This window comes from Penicillium nucicola, assembly GCF_028828085.1.
Source record: "Penicillium nucicola strain IBT 29836 chromosome Unknown utg000010l, whole genome shotgun sequence".
Taxonomy (NCBI): domain Eukaryota; kingdom Fungi; phylum Ascomycota; class Eurotiomycetes; order Eurotiales; family Aspergillaceae; genus Penicillium; species Penicillium nucicola.
In genome coordinates this window covers 4,481,596-4,496,639 of record NW_026643134.1, presented here as the reverse complement: position 1 = coordinate 4,496,639, position 15,044 = coordinate 4,481,596, and the positions used below count along the sequence as shown (strand labels likewise).

The window sequence follows — 15,044 nt, the reverse complement described above, 5'->3', positions numbered from 1 at the left end:
CCGAGGTCGGTGCGATCCGGAGGATGGCAGGTTCGACGAAGTCGGTTATCAACGGGGGAGCAATCGGAAGGTATAGAGTGTCGGCGGAGTGCACGCAGTACTGCACCGTGATCGCCTAGACCTGCATAGTGATTTGAAACACACAAATTCCTTCTGAGAGTGACTGCCCAAGAAGACGACGCAATAAATGGCAATGCAGTGGGCCGGTGGGGGGGAAACCACGACTGTTATTGTTCTCGGGGGTCCACGGCCAACGGAACCGTGGAAACAGACTATTCTTTACGGCACTCGTGCCGGGTTGACGTTTCAAGCGGGTCACAGTAGAATGAAAAATAGAAGTGGAGGGGAAGTAGAGGGGAACAGGTAAGATCACCCACCAAAAAGAAAAGAAAAAGAAGGAGTGGAATGCACCTGAGCAAGTAGGGAATGCGATACATCGACTAAACTTGGCAGATGCCTAGGGTCCACATAGCGAATGATGTACTCCCCATGTACTGCTTATCATGAACGTTATCTACTTGTATCAAATCACTTCCTCGAGTTGTCTGATCTTCCGTTTCTACATTCTGATCGCCTGAGTGGCACAGACCTATCTGATGACCAAAACCTCATCGGCTGAGCAGATAACGAAATTCTCGTGACTCCGTGAGATTGTTCCTGGCAGATTCGCTTTCTCGCCTCCGACCTCTTTCGCTGGGCGCCACTGCGGGGGGTATGGGCCCGAGAGGCGATGTATGCCACTGTGTTTCTGTTTCTGTTTCTGTTTCTGTTTCTGTTTCTGTTTCTGTTTCTGTGTCTGTGTCTGAGTCTGTAGCTGTGTCTATTTCTGTTTCGGTTTCTATTGCTATCCCTTTCAGCCTTGCGGTGTAACAGATGCCACATGTGCATGCGACTACACCCTTCTACAGTAGACACAGGTCCATCCTTGGGAGGCTACAGTTGAGATAAGCCACTAGTAATACATTCTGAATGCTCCACTCCACTCGCCAAGGAAATGAGCCACTGTCTCGGCTCGGACGAATCCCCCGCAATTTCGCCCAGATCTTTCGGTGAAGCCGTATGTGATATAGATTCGGATTCTCTAGGTCATGTCGTATGCAAAGGTATAATCAAATGCCATGGAATAATGCAAGTAGAAAAGCCCAGAAAAAGAAGGAGGAAAAAAAGTACGGTCATCGTGCCATGCTCATGTTCATGTTCATAGTCCACCTTAGTTGTTCGCTCCACCAATGATACCCAATCCCCAGCCCGCAAAATCCTGCCATCATCAAAACGAAATCAACTTTGTGGGGTATCGTGTTATATTTTTTTCTCAATAAGTAAAAGGCATGGAGAAAGAGATCAGCACTCCACCATCCAGGGGTGTTCAAGCACTTCGGTAATGGTGAGACGGTTGTCAACGTCGCGATCCAGCATGGTCCGGATGAGATCAATGCAAGCTTCCGAGAAGGGAAGGAAGGGAATGCGGAGGGGGTGGTCGAGGATTTCATCCACGTTGTAGAAAGGATTCTCCTTGTAGACAATGGTGTAAAGGAGGATTCCCAGGGCCCAGATGTCCTGTTCCTTGCCTCGGTACGACCTGCCCTGGAGAACTTCGGGGGCGGCGTAATCTAGTTCATGCAGTCAGCATCTTACCCCTGCCCAGTCCATAACACAGCCTTGGGAAAACGGGGAAACGGGGGGGGGGGGGGGGGGGCTTACCAATGGTTCCGACAAAGACATCAAACGGTCCGTTCTTTATGTAGGCCGCGCTACCGAAATCGATCAACTTGATCCGTCCCTCTCCGTCGAGGACCACATTCTCATCCTTGATATCGCGATGCACCACCAGCGCCTTGGTGTGTAAGTGGTTGATCGCGCTCACAACCTGTTTGAAGATATTCCGGCACTCCGATTCATCCATGTTGGCCTTGAGCTCAATGTAATCGAAGAGATCCATCCCCGGAAGTCCGTGCGGGGTCATCTCGATATAGTAATTGATATCGTCTTCAAAGAAACCTTCCATCTCAACGATATTAGGGTGTTTGAGTCCGTCGCGTCGTAGGAAGTCCAGGACGTGGATCTCCAGAGGAACAGTGCCGAGCTTGCGATCACGAGTCCATGTGTCCACCAAGATTCGTTTCTTAGTGACGTACTTGAGGACCATTTTCTTGGTAGGCTGCTTCTTCAGACGTGCCAATTTGACCTGCCCGTAGGCGCCTTGTCCCATTTCTTCCAGGATCACGTAGTCACCAATGGACCGTTTCGCTGGAAGCTCATTTTTCGCATTGACTTCGGGAACCGGTTGCACGGGACGGTCGGTGAGGGGTTGCGATGCAGCCTCGTTGAGTTGCTGACTGAGGGTCGAGGTTGGCGCTGACACCTCCACGGAGGTGCTGCGAGTGTCAGGGGTCTGCGTGGCGGAGCTGGATCCTGAGTGTCGATCCGAGTCGGGATCATGTGTCGGAGAAGTCGGCTTGGAGGTGGGCACCGATGATGGGGACAGACCGGCCGCAGGACCAGCAGCATGGATCTGCCTTGAATAGGTAATCCACAATGCGTAGACCAACTCTGTGACGGCAATTGTGTCATCGCTGTCATCTGAGTCGCTGTTACGATCCTGGGCTCTCTGCCTTTCCTTCCCTTTCTCTTTCTCGGCCTTCTCCTTTGAGAAGAAGGTTCCACTTTTGACCACGCGCAACTGAATGTCCACAACAATAGTTGAACCATCTCGATGCTTAGCCAGAAGACCACTTGGCTCTGTGAATACTGATGCTGCATTTGCCTTTCCATCGCGAAGGATAGAGAGCGTCCGTGCCCGCCGGAAGCTGTGTTCAGGAATCACAATACCATCAACCAATGGCACATTGTCCTCCTCGGTTAAAACGTCCAGGATCTCATCGAAGTCAGGGACCAAATCAGTAAAGTGGAGTCCTTCTGGTCGTTCTTGGCCGAATAAGACAGAGGAGAAGACGGAGTTAGAGCTGATGACATTCAATGACGAAGACGACAAGACCATCATTCCAGCGACGTGGGGGAAACTCGACACTTGGAGGGTTCGGTCTCCTCCCTTGCCGACCGCCACAGGGATACAAACGCCGGCTGCGGTGCGCGCGGCAAAGTGCTTCAACCCCGCAATCTTGGTTACTCCCTGGTCAAAGGAGGTTTGGAGAGAGTCAGCTGGCAGACACGGGAGAAGGTCGGTAATTGGTTGTCCCTTCTGGACAACGGATGGGCCCCAAATTTTGTCAGGGTCACCTTTGACATCCACAACGTTCCAGGAATCGTCGCACTGGACAGAGGCAGCGTTTTCTGTAATCTCTTCCACAACCCAGATCAGACCACCACGCTTTTCCATCACCCACACGCTAGCGGAGCCCCGCGTCCCGTTTCGTTTTAGGATCGGAACCACATCACCGCACAGTAGAACACCGCGTGACTTGTTGGCTGAATGGTTTGCATTTCGGGGGTTTCTCGTGCTGGAGCCATAACCGTCGTCAGTTTGGGACCGCCGTGACTTTTCCCGGGAGGATGGTTTGCTAAGTAGTTGAGCGGTCACTCCATTTCCAAGACCTCTAAACTTGGGATTCACGGCATTGATATTGGCGCGTTCGGGCTGAAGCGGCATACGGGCGGCGGCGTCAGTGCTGGGGTCCCGAAGTTTGCATTCGAGCCAGTCTCTGTGCTCCTTCTGTACAACTTCCAGGATACTGAGACGGCGAACTTCAGATTGAAGAACACCAAAAATCAGACAGGAGAGATCATTAGCGGCCAGGATGGTCCATGGTGCTTGGGCTTCAGTTCGGAAGACGGCCTGGGATACCGGAGTCCATTTGCTGCTGTGGGTGTGGAGAGCCTGAAACGGAAATCCCAATCCAGCGGTGGAGGAACTAAGGGAGGCGAAAGGGTCCGCGGAAGAGGTGTAAGGTTGAGCTAGAGTTTCCATCAGCTTGCTCTTGAGCGAGACTGAGCAGAGGTCCGTGTATGTACGTTTTAAGCTTACGCGCCTGGACATCGGGGCTGAAGCCAGGTCCCTCCGTTGATTCGAAATACGATCACTGGGAACAGGACTCAGGAACTGGGAGCCGTCCGATGGATGCGACCCTGCGGCAGATTCATATGCCATGTCACGGGTGCTGACTGGGGAGGTAGAAGAGCTTCTGTCCGAGAAGGCCTTCTCAAAGATGTTGTCGCCATTGATATCTGCAGGTCCGGTTATGGGTCCTCGAGCCTGACTTTGGTGCTCCTGGGTTTCAAGCATATTCGCGCGGGCCAGAAGGTCCATCATACCCTGGATTTCCGTATCTCCGCTGGCATTGGCTTGTGCGTTGGCGATGGCAGAATTGGTACCAGCCCATCCCATGCGGTCGCGCATGAAATCAATGGATCTCTTGAGGATATTTTGGCGACTGTGAAGGAATTCCTCCGATTGTTGTGCAAAGGAAAAAGAGTGCAATGACTCCAAGGGAAACCGATGTAGGTCCTCCAAATCCGTGAAGCTCTGGTTTGCGGATAAGAGGCCGGGATTAACTCGAGACGACGAGCGCGAGCGGGGCGACGCAGCGGGGCGTTGAGCCGCCATCGGAGCTAAGGACGATGTAGAGAGGTTTGGAAGGGTCAAGACACGCGAGGGTTGGTGCTGGCGTATACGATCCAGTCCAGACGGGCCGAGTCCATGCTCGCTTTCAAACAACGGAGATCTGCTGTAATGTCGCAAGGTCAGTAAGGGAGATGCGGAAGTAGAGAAACTCTCGCCGACCTTGAGATAGGGTCATATCCCGAAGATACACTATTATCCCTCGAATTCTTCAGCTCTGTCTGTAAGGAAAGTTTTTGGAATCCTGACTCGGACTCGGGCGACTCTGAGAGGGGTCCTAAGGGCGACGAAAGAGGACTGGGCTCGCCTATGACCGATCAGCATTCATAGTCAACTCAATCGGCGCGTGCCGAAGTTTCCATTCCACGGCCCTGGAATGATCCAGTGATCCGGACGGTTGATCTCCGCGGTCAGATGCCCCGAAGAAGTGACTTGCGTTGAGAGTAACCCCGGCAGCACACCCTCCACGTTAGCTTTTGCCCGAGCGCTCCAGCACGTCTAGGTTCAACCCGAGAACTGTAGCTTCACTTCTTCTCTGAATCTCCCTGGTTCCCGAGGCCCATGGAATGTGAAACAGTGGCAAGGTCAAGATCAAAAGCATGTGCAAATCACTTACCATCCGGGTTAAAAGCAGAACCCATTCTCCGTGGGGTTTTTTTTAGGAATTTATTATTTCTCACCCCTGTTTAATAATCGAGGTCAGGTGGAAAGGAAGGGATGAGGCTCAATCGAGACGAGCACTCGTGAAAGAGAGGTTATGCGACATGTATAGGTGTGTAGAGTTGTGGTCATTCGCTGCGACAGTCGAGGGGGCAGCTGCCTCGTAAGGACTCAGGCGACATATGTGGCGTCGCGGCTGAGCACGCAGTAAAAAAGAGAAAGTCGCGGTTGTAGAGATGGTAGGGGGGGGAAAGGGAAAGGAGAAAAGAAAAGCGCAGCGGGGGATTAGTGAGGTGGGGAGCCCAAGGGAAAATGCCAAAGGACTGGGTCCCCTTCCGTGATGTAATGTCGTCTTGGACTTCTATATCGCTTTCTTTCTTGCTTGGATTTTTCTGATTAAAATTATCCTGGACAGGGTCGGCTGATCGACGCCTTTTATCCCATGTGGCAGCATAGCATTTCCATTGGGTGCCCGCTTTGAGAGATCTATGAAGGATATTGGTCTATACAGTCCCAAGTCAGGGAAATTCGGACATAGGGCGTTCAAAGACCAAGCGATGAACATGACCTGAATACCGACTCAGGTATGGGGACAGAGCAGAAAAGAGCGACCATGATGACAATAAATTCGGAGTATAGATCTAACCACGCAGAGCTGAGCAATAAACTCTTCTAGTGACTTTTAGTGCGACACTTGGGTGTACTAATGTTGTTTTAGGGTTTACAGCGCGTGGAGCGAGAGCATGAAAGATTCGACTCAAGTTGGCTTGATACATGTATGTTGAGCGGAGGGGTAGGAGATTGGATAATGTTCTACAAGAGCCCGATGGACGTTGTTGTCAACTGTAGAGACGCTCAGGCAAAGGTTACCCCGCTTCAAAGAGATGCCAGCTGGTTTCCAAGTATCGATCTCGAAAGTGGTTCTGCAGGCGATGATGCAAAGTGGCTTGCAATAGATCCGAGCGCCTGATGTGGGACGATGATTGACTCCTTGAGGTGTCCGAGTCCGATTGTGAAAGAACTATGTACAGTAGCCTGGAACCTGGGAGATAACAAGTGGGCCCCCGTGGGCTCGCATACATTGTGTATCACCGGCGAGGATATGCAACCAGTGATATAGGCCATAACCGAGGCGATCACAATGGTCCATCCCCTGACAGAGGATCCCGAGAGCCCCGAAGGCTATGTAGAGCCAATTCACCCGATTCGGCGTCTGTCCCTGAATTCTCATCTCCGCCAGATCCGAACAAGGTGCTGGGTCTGCGGGCTTGGGCTTGGTCCTGCTGGCGTGTCTGCTCCGGCGGCGGCGACGTGGAGCTAACGAATCCTGATAGGTTCCGGCCGCCACCAAGCATCCATGAGAACCCTGCATCTGTCAGGGACGGGCGCACATTTGATCGCGAGGTAGTTGCCCGCACGCCCTCAGCTTGCTTGTCAGTGTATATCCGATTTGCCGTGGCGACGCGGACAGGCTTGGAGGTTCCACTTTCGGCACTTGACCCGGCCGTATTCGTGTTAGCGGAAGTTGGTGCTTGCGATTGAACCCTAGTTTGGATGTCGCGCTTTCTTTCGCCCATTTTCAGATCGGTTGTCTTTTGAAGCTCATGCTGGCTAATTGCTTCATTGTCTACACGCGGTGGTTGCTCGATGGACTCTACTGGGACAGATGCATCTTGGAGGCAAACCTGCACGCTCACGGCTTTAGCCAAAGCTTGCTTCATAAGATCGTTGGTTCCGGGATCAATGTCTTTGACATTGTTCAGCTGTAAGTGAAGATCACTCAGTGCCTCGCGAAGGGCAGTTGCCAATGTCTTGTTCCTTTCTTCGAGACTGTCAATCTTCGATTCCAGCGCAGCCGTGGCCGCAGGTATTGTAAGCGCTGATGGTTGAGCCTCAGAAGCTGACGCGGCTGTACCGGGTCTTGAAGAGGCAGCTCGGAGATTTGGTTCGTAATGCATTGTCTGCATGTTTTTCCTCGCTTCGGTCACAGCACCTCGAACAGCCTTGGCAACACCCCAAGCCTCTGTCCGGCGTTGAATGCCCTGTGAAACATCCTGGAAAATTGCTTCTAGGCTTTTCGAGTTGTTCTGCGCAGGGGAATGAGCGGGTGAGGTGCTTTCGCTTCGTCTCTTGAAGTCTTCCCATAGAAAAGCCTTTCGTCTTGTGCCAGATTGGCTACGACTCTTTGGTTCTGGGGGTCTACCGGAGTACTTTGAAATGACAAAGTTACCACGTTCGGCGGTAGGATTCTGTTCCAAGTACAATGCGTCGTGCACAAAGGTTTGCGGTTCATGTGGATGAGGTGAAGGGTAGCGAAGTAATAATGTCAATGCAGTCGAGTAGTCTGCCTCGAGCACTAGATCACGTATGTCAGCTAAATCGGGTTCCACGAGTGACAGCGGATCAACCAACATTGCCAGCGGATTCTGAGAAGCATAGATATGCAGGTGAAATCAACGAGATCAGACCGTAGTCCATGAGCAAATAGGAGATCCCACATGAGTAAGACATCATCAAATGGAAATTCCCGTCCAAAGAGGAGGCGCATCCAGCGACTTTGTACAGAGTTAGCACATTAATCGCATGTTTCCAAGTCACTGGTACCTACGTCAAGAAAATCTGAGGTAGAACATCAACTGCTTCGAGGTGTTCCGCGAGTTCGTGGTCAATAATCATCAAAGCCTCTTTGTGCAGATATTGGCAACGATCTACTATTGGAATCACTTCTGCCTGACCATTTGCAGATCGTGTCTCACTGTGTTCATAGTAGATGCGAGCTGTCTGCATTACAGAAAGGAACAGCGTAAAGGAATCATGCTCCACGAAATGAGGGTCAAGAAGTTGAAGCATCAGTTCCTGGTCCTTATCGTTGGCTGGATCAGACTTTCCAGATTGTGGCTTCACCGAGTCCCGGTCAATTGCCCAAAGAATTGGTGCGAGCAGTTCATGCATTCCTTGTCTATAACCCACATCTGGATTGAGCTTGGAGTAGACAAATAAGACTTCAGTCAACTTAGACTTTGTAGCAGGCTCTTGAAAGAAGAAATTTTCTTGCAGGCATCGGTCGACATCTTGTAAAATTTCGGCGCGCAGCGTCTCATCCTTTCGAAGCGTTTGCCAAGGAGACTGAACATTCCAAAGATTGGTCAGATAAGGGAATATTCGGTGCTATCAGGACGAAGCAGAGAAACGCGTACCTCTGCATCGTCTGCCAACGGATCGACACTCGAGTCTATGTCGTCCGGGTGGTTGATATACTTCAGAAAATGATCTCGGAGCGCACCATAGGTGTCGCGGGATTCGTCGAGCTTGGCCGCCCATTCATTTCGATCTAGGCCGTCGAAAACCAGAAATGCCTGTTCTCTTATAAGCATTTGGACCCAATATTAGCGATTCCAAATCACAGAACCTTCCAGCAAACTGATCTCAGCCCATCGTCGCATAGGTTCCCGCCCTGGTCGGATCGCAAGGTCGCTCGGAGGTCGGAGGTCGTATTATTGTCGGTGAACAAGATGTCCCATCGTTTTCTGCGAAAGTCAGTAATAGGATATTTCCAATCATAGTAGGGGGAAATACCGTGTCTCCTCAATGGTTCTCATTGCCGAAGTTGTTGACAAGAGAAGGTGAGGGGAGCCGATAAGTAGACCGCCTTATCGTCATTGCGACATCTTTACGATCCGAGGCTGGACTTTCGCTTCACTTTCACTTGAAGGTTACCGAGCATTAAGTGGGAAACCCGGGGTCTTCGGTTGAGGTCGATATACAATCGGTTGCTTTGCTGCACGAGCAGAATCAGACCCAGATTCAAATGTCACCTTTGACAGCTTCATGACACGATATGTCTGCCGATCTACTAGCAGAATTTGGCCAGGCTCCTGCCCCAGCCAGTGGTTCCTCTGGTCAACAGAACCAGAAAACCTCATTTTTCGATGACCTGAATCAAGAAAATATTGATTTCTTCGGAGCACCGGCTAGTGTTTTGCAACACACCAAAGCTGCGGATCCAATCCCGAAGACAGCTGGGAATCATTCCGCAGTTCAACCCCCCTGGGGATCCCATTCTCAACCGCAATTTGATTTACCACTGAATAAAAACAGTGATGTATTGTTTGATACAGCCTTCGACGCACCAGGAAGTGATGCGGATGACGACTGGGGTGACTTCGAAGGACCAGAGTCTACTTCCCAACAGGCTCCCAGGCCAACGGCTCCATCCCAGCCATCATCAGTAGCTGCATTTCCCAGATCACTAGGCTCAACCCCTCTACAAGATGCTTCCGGAGCCTCGGGGGCTGTCGACTTGCTCGAGACTCTCTCAATAGGCGACACGGCACCAATTGTGAACCAGGAAACAAAGACTCTTCGTCAGAAACAACTTTCTCAACCTAATCAGCCTAAAAGTCAACCCAAGGCGACCTGGGATGATGACTCGTTCGGTGACTGGGGTGAGTTCACAGACGCACCCGCTAGCAAGCCTCCACCAAAGGTCTCCGTGAAAAAGGCAAAACCACCCGTCAAGCCTCATAAGGCTTCGACATCAACCTGGGACGATGATGCCTTTGACGATTGGGGGGATTTCACCGATGGACCCAGTGCATCACCAGCTCCCAAATTCAATACGCCTTCGCCAACGGTCACCAGTCCAGTATCATCGCCGACGGTTCGCCCAACAAATATCCCACCGCCATCTGTACTTCTCGAATTGTTCTTAGATGTGTTTGAAAATCTACAAAAGGAGGCTACACAGGTCAAATCTCAACTACGATCCTCGCCTTCCAACAGAACCAACCTTTCCGCAACTGCCTCCCATATCCACAATGCTCTTGAGTCCGCTGCCCGTGTGATTGCAGGGCGAAGTCTCCGCTGGAAACGAGACACCATTCTTAGCCAAAGTATGCGGATCGGCCCTGCTCGTGCCGGCAAAACAGGCGGCATGAAACTCAACAGTGTCAACAAACATGAGAATATCAAAGAAGAACAAGATGCTGTCAATGTACTTAATCTTTGGCGAGAACGGGCGGCGATCTTCAATACTGTACTACAAGCCGCCGGTCAGCGGCCAATTCCCGCAGTCCCGGACCCGGGTGCGCTCAAAGTGATCGTGGCTCGGTCGGATCAAGGAGCATTGAAAGCGTCCCACTCCTGTGCACTTTGTGCGCTCAAAAGAGACGAGCGAGTTCTACGGGTGGATGAATCAGATGTACAAGATAGTTTTGGCGAGTGGTGGACAGAACATTGGGGCCACACCCATTGCCGACAATTCTGGGAGACAAATCTCCATCTCCTCGGGCAACGATAAAAGCAACTTAACTTTGATGAGCCAATGTGAACTGATAATCGGGAAGGCGCCCGGTAGCGATAAGACGAGCATCTTTGCCACTTTATGATTCGTTTGTTAGGCCGCCCCAATCATAGTTCCACTTCTTGCCTTTGGCCCCCCGCATTTTGGCCATGTCAACCCTTGTATCCCGTCAACTTCACTGCAAACCCTGCAAGAACGCCAATACACATGGCGGGTGATGGAAGAGTTGCAAAGCGATCCTCGAATGCGTTAGTGGACATTCAGTTCGGTGGAGGTTCGGTTGCTAAATGCCATCAGTTGCGTGCGATGCCGAAGACAAAAGATCAAATGCTCCGGATCGCAGCCTTGCGATGGGTGCAGCAAGCGCAAGCTATCATGTATCTTCAATGATCGAGACCAGAAGATTCTGGTCACAAGAGGGTAGGTTCAATGGATAATCTGCAAGTTTCACGACTAAGGATCGACGCAGGTACATCATGGAGTTGCAGCAAAGGATTGCGCTTATAGAGCAGTCGGAAAAGGGCCAACGAAGTCCTTTTAGTTCCAGCTTTGGCTTACAAACCAATGGTCTGTGTGTCTATGTGGCTTTCAGAAAATTATGCCTGCTGATTCCCTACAGATGCAAAGGACCGTGAAGATACATCACTGGATAGGATCACTCCCGATGATCATGATGAGTCTCAGGAATACGAAGATGCAGATTCTGGCTTGACAAATCCGCTCTCAAGTGGCCCTCCTGCCTTTATGTCTGCTGCAAATGGCCGAACATGTGCGTTTTTCTTATGTTTCGCAAGGCAAAGTTCTGACCCCGTTAGTCTATCTTGGAACTTCATCAAACTGGTCGTTCACTCGGCGAATTCTCAGCTTAGCACACCAACATGCCTATCAAGAGGCACTTTCCCCGGAAGCATTACTGTTTGATGAGATGACTTACGAACTCCCATGGGACGGGTTACGAACAACCCCGGGCCCAGACGCTCCCATTGTTCCTACTCGCGACCACACTATGTATCTGATCAACGCTGTCAAGTTCCGCTGTGGGCAATTATATCATCTTTTTGAGGAAGGGGAGTTCATGAACTCGCTTCAGGAGTTCTACTCCGGGGATGGACACGCGATGACCAATAGTTTATGGTATATTCATTTCCTGATTATTTTGGCCTTTGGGAAAGGCTTTGTTCAACCCAAGGCACAAGGGAAAAAGCCACCTGGAGTTGGCTACTTTGTCAAAGCTTTGCAACTTCTGCCTGACCCTGGCGCTCTATACCGTGATCCTATGGTAGCGACTGAAATCCTTTGTTGTATTGCGTTATATTCTCAGTGCATTGATTGCCGCACGTCGGCGCACAACTATGTAAGATCCTCGGAGAAAAGGAGTTGCATAACAGACTGACCAGATTTCCAGATTGGACAAGCCATGCGAATGGCAATGGCACAGGGAATGCACACCAGAATGCCGGTCGAAGATTTAGGTCATGACACGGTGCAAAGATGTGGCAAGATTTGGTGGACAGTGTATATTCTAGACCGGGAAATGACCTCTCTTATGGGTCTACCCCAGTCTATCAATGATCGCTACGTGCAAACTCAGCTTCCTACATTTACAGACCAAGCAGAGACTGTCTCCCTCGGCATGCATATCAAATTGTCTCAGATTATTGCTGAGGTCAACAGCAGTAGGCTCAACTGGCTCCTCCTGATAAAGATGAAATCTAACTGTTTCACAGAAGTATATGCCATTGATGGACGCATCAACCGAACGTTCCTACTCAGTACTAAAGCGGCGTTGGCGAACATTGCAAGCCTTGCCGATGAACTTCGCGAGGCAGTCCCGTTACATTTGGACCGAGAAGTTAGCGGTGTTTCCCGAACTTCGGCCTCTTTACACCTTCTATATCATCAGGTATGTGCTTACCTGATACCGATTCAATGCAATCCTAATCTTCGTCAAGTGTATTATCCTCGCAACCCGACCTCTGTTATTCTGTTTCCTCAAAATACAATTTGAATCACCAGAATCCTGCCTGGCATCTTTGAATGCATCTCGGAATGTTCAGAACTTGATGCAGATGTGTCTTGAATCCGCTCAACATATTATCAGTATTCTTCACAGTCTACAGGTCCAAGGCCTTCTAGGTACGCATCTCATGCAGCTCTCCTTTCAGATACACATGGACTAATTCCCTGGTTCCAGAAACCTTTCTTCCCTTCGACCTTGAATCTCTCTTTGTATCCACCGTGATCCTTCTTCTTAGCCCGGCAATCGATCCTCGCTTACTAGACAGTCATCCAAGCTGGCTGGAGAAGGCGTACGCAATCTTCGACGAAATGATCGGAGACGGTAACCAAGTCGCCAGCTTCCGACGGTCAGAGTTGCAACGACTGGACGAGACTTTGAGTTGCATCTCTCGAGGTCAATCTCAACCTTTGACGGTGCCCAACTTCTTCCAACAGAATGATGTCCTTCCTAACCCACTTTCTCCATCTTCCACCTCCATTCCGGGCTCGATGCCACAGTCTACTCACTACAATGCTCTTCTCAGGCAGGATCCTGTGTTGGATGGAGAATGTGATTTCGGAACGATGTTAACTTCGGCTGAAATTATGGCTGTCGCAGATTCTATTGAGACTTTTGATACTGAATGGGTATCTAATGCGATGATTGAGCATAGCATTTGGTAGATTTTTTGGTCATGTTTAACGAATGATGGTTTTCCATGTAACTTTGCCCCCAATGCATTGCTATTTTAATAAAAAATAGTTTTACGATATACAAGATGAAGCAAGAATGAATTTCATGAAAACAAACATGAATATATGCATAAATCAACAAGTCTAGACAATCTAAAGCTTAGATGATCTCTCAGGACGAATCTCAGCAAGCTCCTTCGACTCCCCAATTCTCCAACTAACATCACCACCCCAGTTCCCACTGTCACCAGCAGGCTTGGACTCCTTCCACCTCCACCTCTTAATCTGCTGCTGTCCAGCCCCCACTAAATCTCTCACCCAAGACCCAAAGATAGGGAACATCTTAAACCCATGACCCGAATCACCAGAAAGAACAACCACCGAATCCGAAGTCCCAGGCAAATAATCAATAATAAAGTCCGAATCATTAGTATCCGCAAACCAACAAAGCGACCGCTTAACCAGCGGGCGATCCTTCAACGCAGGAAGCGTATGCGCCAGCAACTTCCTCATCTGCCTCTCGTCATGCTCCGGAATAAACGCACTCTCCTCCAACGAAGCAGGCATATGCGACACCCCACTCCGAGCATCCGTATTGACATACCCACCCCCCATAGGACAAATCTTCAAAAGATTCGTCTCGGGATCAGGCTCGAAGAGGAATCCCAGGTCGCGCGCATAAGTCACCGGGATATTCCGCAACAAGGAAGTCTCCTCATCAGTGAGATGAACATGCGCCACAGACCACGACTTGGCAACGACATTCGTCCCCAGCTCCGGGACCAGACGTCCAACGGCCCCGCCCGCTGCCACGATGACCAGCGAGGACGGGTGGAAGGTGCCGTCTTTCGTGCGGATCCCGGAAGCCTTGCGGCCCTGCCGAGTGCTCACGTAGACGATCTCGTCCGTGGCGCCGCGCTCGCCGAGGTAGAAGCGTACGCCGGCTGCCTGGGCTGCGCGGTAGACGGCTGCCAGGGCGTTGCCTGAGTGCGCGTATCCATCGAAGCGGTTGAGGTAGCCGTTCCAGCCGGTTAGTGGGCCGTTCAGCTGCCAGCATGCTTCGCGGATGTCTGCGGTGCCGTTGAGAGGGACCACATGGGGCTTGATCTGGGCGTTTGCTTCTGCTGCGCTGCGGAAGCGGTCGAGGGTTTCGACGGCCTTTTGGGGCGCGTCGCCGGACACGCAGTGCAGGAAGCCGGTTTGGTGGAAGTGAGGGGCGAAGAGGGGGGTTTTCCACGCGGCGATGGCTTCCTATCGTGCATGAAGAGATGTTGGTTAGGATGTGTTTCTTTGGGGGATGTATGGCTGTATGGACGGAGTGTCAAACGAACAATTGTCAGGTCGGTATAGAAGGCATCCTCATACTCTGCGCGAACAATCTTGTTGAGATCATTTGCAGCTGAGAATCGAGGAGGAATATGATCATCTTTCTCGTAGACGGACACGTTTGTGAACCCGTCACGAGTCAGATGTAGAGCGGTGGAGAGGCCGAAGGCTCCTCCGCCTACGATGATGACTGGGTCGGATTTGGAAATTCCCATTTTGGTATTCTACTGAATTGATCAACAGCCTGGTCTGTCTATAGTTATATCTAAGTATACCCGGGTAGCCTGGCCGAGCTGTCTCCCAAGTGCGGGGAGGGTGGGGAGGTGTCGGGAGGCCTGCCGGTCATTTTGATAAGCTTCAACTCGTCGTTTCTGGTCCACAGGTTGAATATCGGCTTATGTTATGGCTTGGGGTTATCTCTCTTTCGGCTTGTCTTGCTGGTGTTGGGGTCATGCGTTTTTTGGATTTGGTTGTGTATTAGGGTTGGTT

At 50.8% G+C, this 15,044-nt stretch overlaps 5 protein-coding genes across 5 annotated transcripts; 2 read left to right on the top strand and 3 right to left on the bottom strand.

The window, feature by feature from the left end:
- Positions 1–1,341: 1,341 nt before the first annotated feature.
- Positions 1,342–5,217, bottom strand: N7511_010267 (serine/threonine-protein kinase; the record flags this gene model as incomplete). The annotated part of the gene is made up of 4 exons (XM_057132644.1): positions 1,342–1,610; positions 1,702–4,682; positions 4,739–4,883; positions 5,193–5,217. 4 exons carry the CDS (start codon positions 5,215–5,217, stop codon positions 1,342–1,344), a joined length of 3,420 nt encoding a protein of 1,139 aa, XP_056980632.1.
- A 1,155-nt stretch (positions 5,218–6,372) lies between these two features.
- N7511_010266 (GTPase-activating protein GYP6) lies at positions 6,373–8,835 on the bottom strand (the record flags this gene model as incomplete). The annotated part of the gene is made up of 6 exons (XM_057132643.1): positions 6,373–7,592; positions 7,649–7,791; positions 7,845–8,362; positions 8,434–8,592; positions 8,646–8,763; positions 8,813–8,835. 6 exons carry the CDS (start codon positions 8,833–8,835, stop codon positions 6,373–6,375), a joined length of 2,181 nt encoding a protein of 726 aa, XP_056980631.1.
- Positions 8,836–9,074: 239 nt separating this feature from the next.
- Positions 9,075–10,535, top strand: N7511_010265 (uncharacterized protein; the record flags this gene model as incomplete). Its single annotated transcript, XM_057132642.1, has 1 exon — positions 9,075–10,535. The coding sequence occupies one exon, from the start codon at positions 9,075–9,077 to the stop codon at positions 10,533–10,535; it is 1,461 nt and encodes a 486-aa protein (XP_056980630.1).
- A 210-nt stretch (positions 10,536–10,745) lies between these two features.
- Positions 10,746–13,220, top strand: N7511_010264 (uncharacterized protein; the record flags this gene model as incomplete). The annotated part of the gene is made up of 8 exons (XM_057132641.1): positions 10,746–10,786; positions 10,836–10,958; positions 11,008–11,105; positions 11,158–11,307; positions 11,354–11,892; positions 11,944–12,441; positions 12,491–12,674; positions 12,733–13,220. The coding sequence occupies 8 exons, from the start codon at positions 10,746–10,748 to the stop codon at positions 13,218–13,220; spliced, it is 2,121 nt and encodes a 706-aa protein (XP_056980629.1).
- Positions 13,221–13,382: 162 nt separating this feature from the next.
- N7511_010263 (NAD(P)/FAD-dependent oxidoreductase) lies at positions 13,383–14,770 on the bottom strand (the record flags this gene model as incomplete). Its single annotated transcript, XM_057132640.1, has 2 exons — positions 13,383–14,480; positions 14,561–14,770. The coding sequence occupies 2 exons, from the start codon at positions 14,768–14,770 to the stop codon at positions 13,383–13,385; spliced, it is 1,308 nt and encodes a 435-aa protein (XP_056980628.1).
- Between the last annotated feature and the right edge of the window lie 274 nt (positions 14,771–15,044).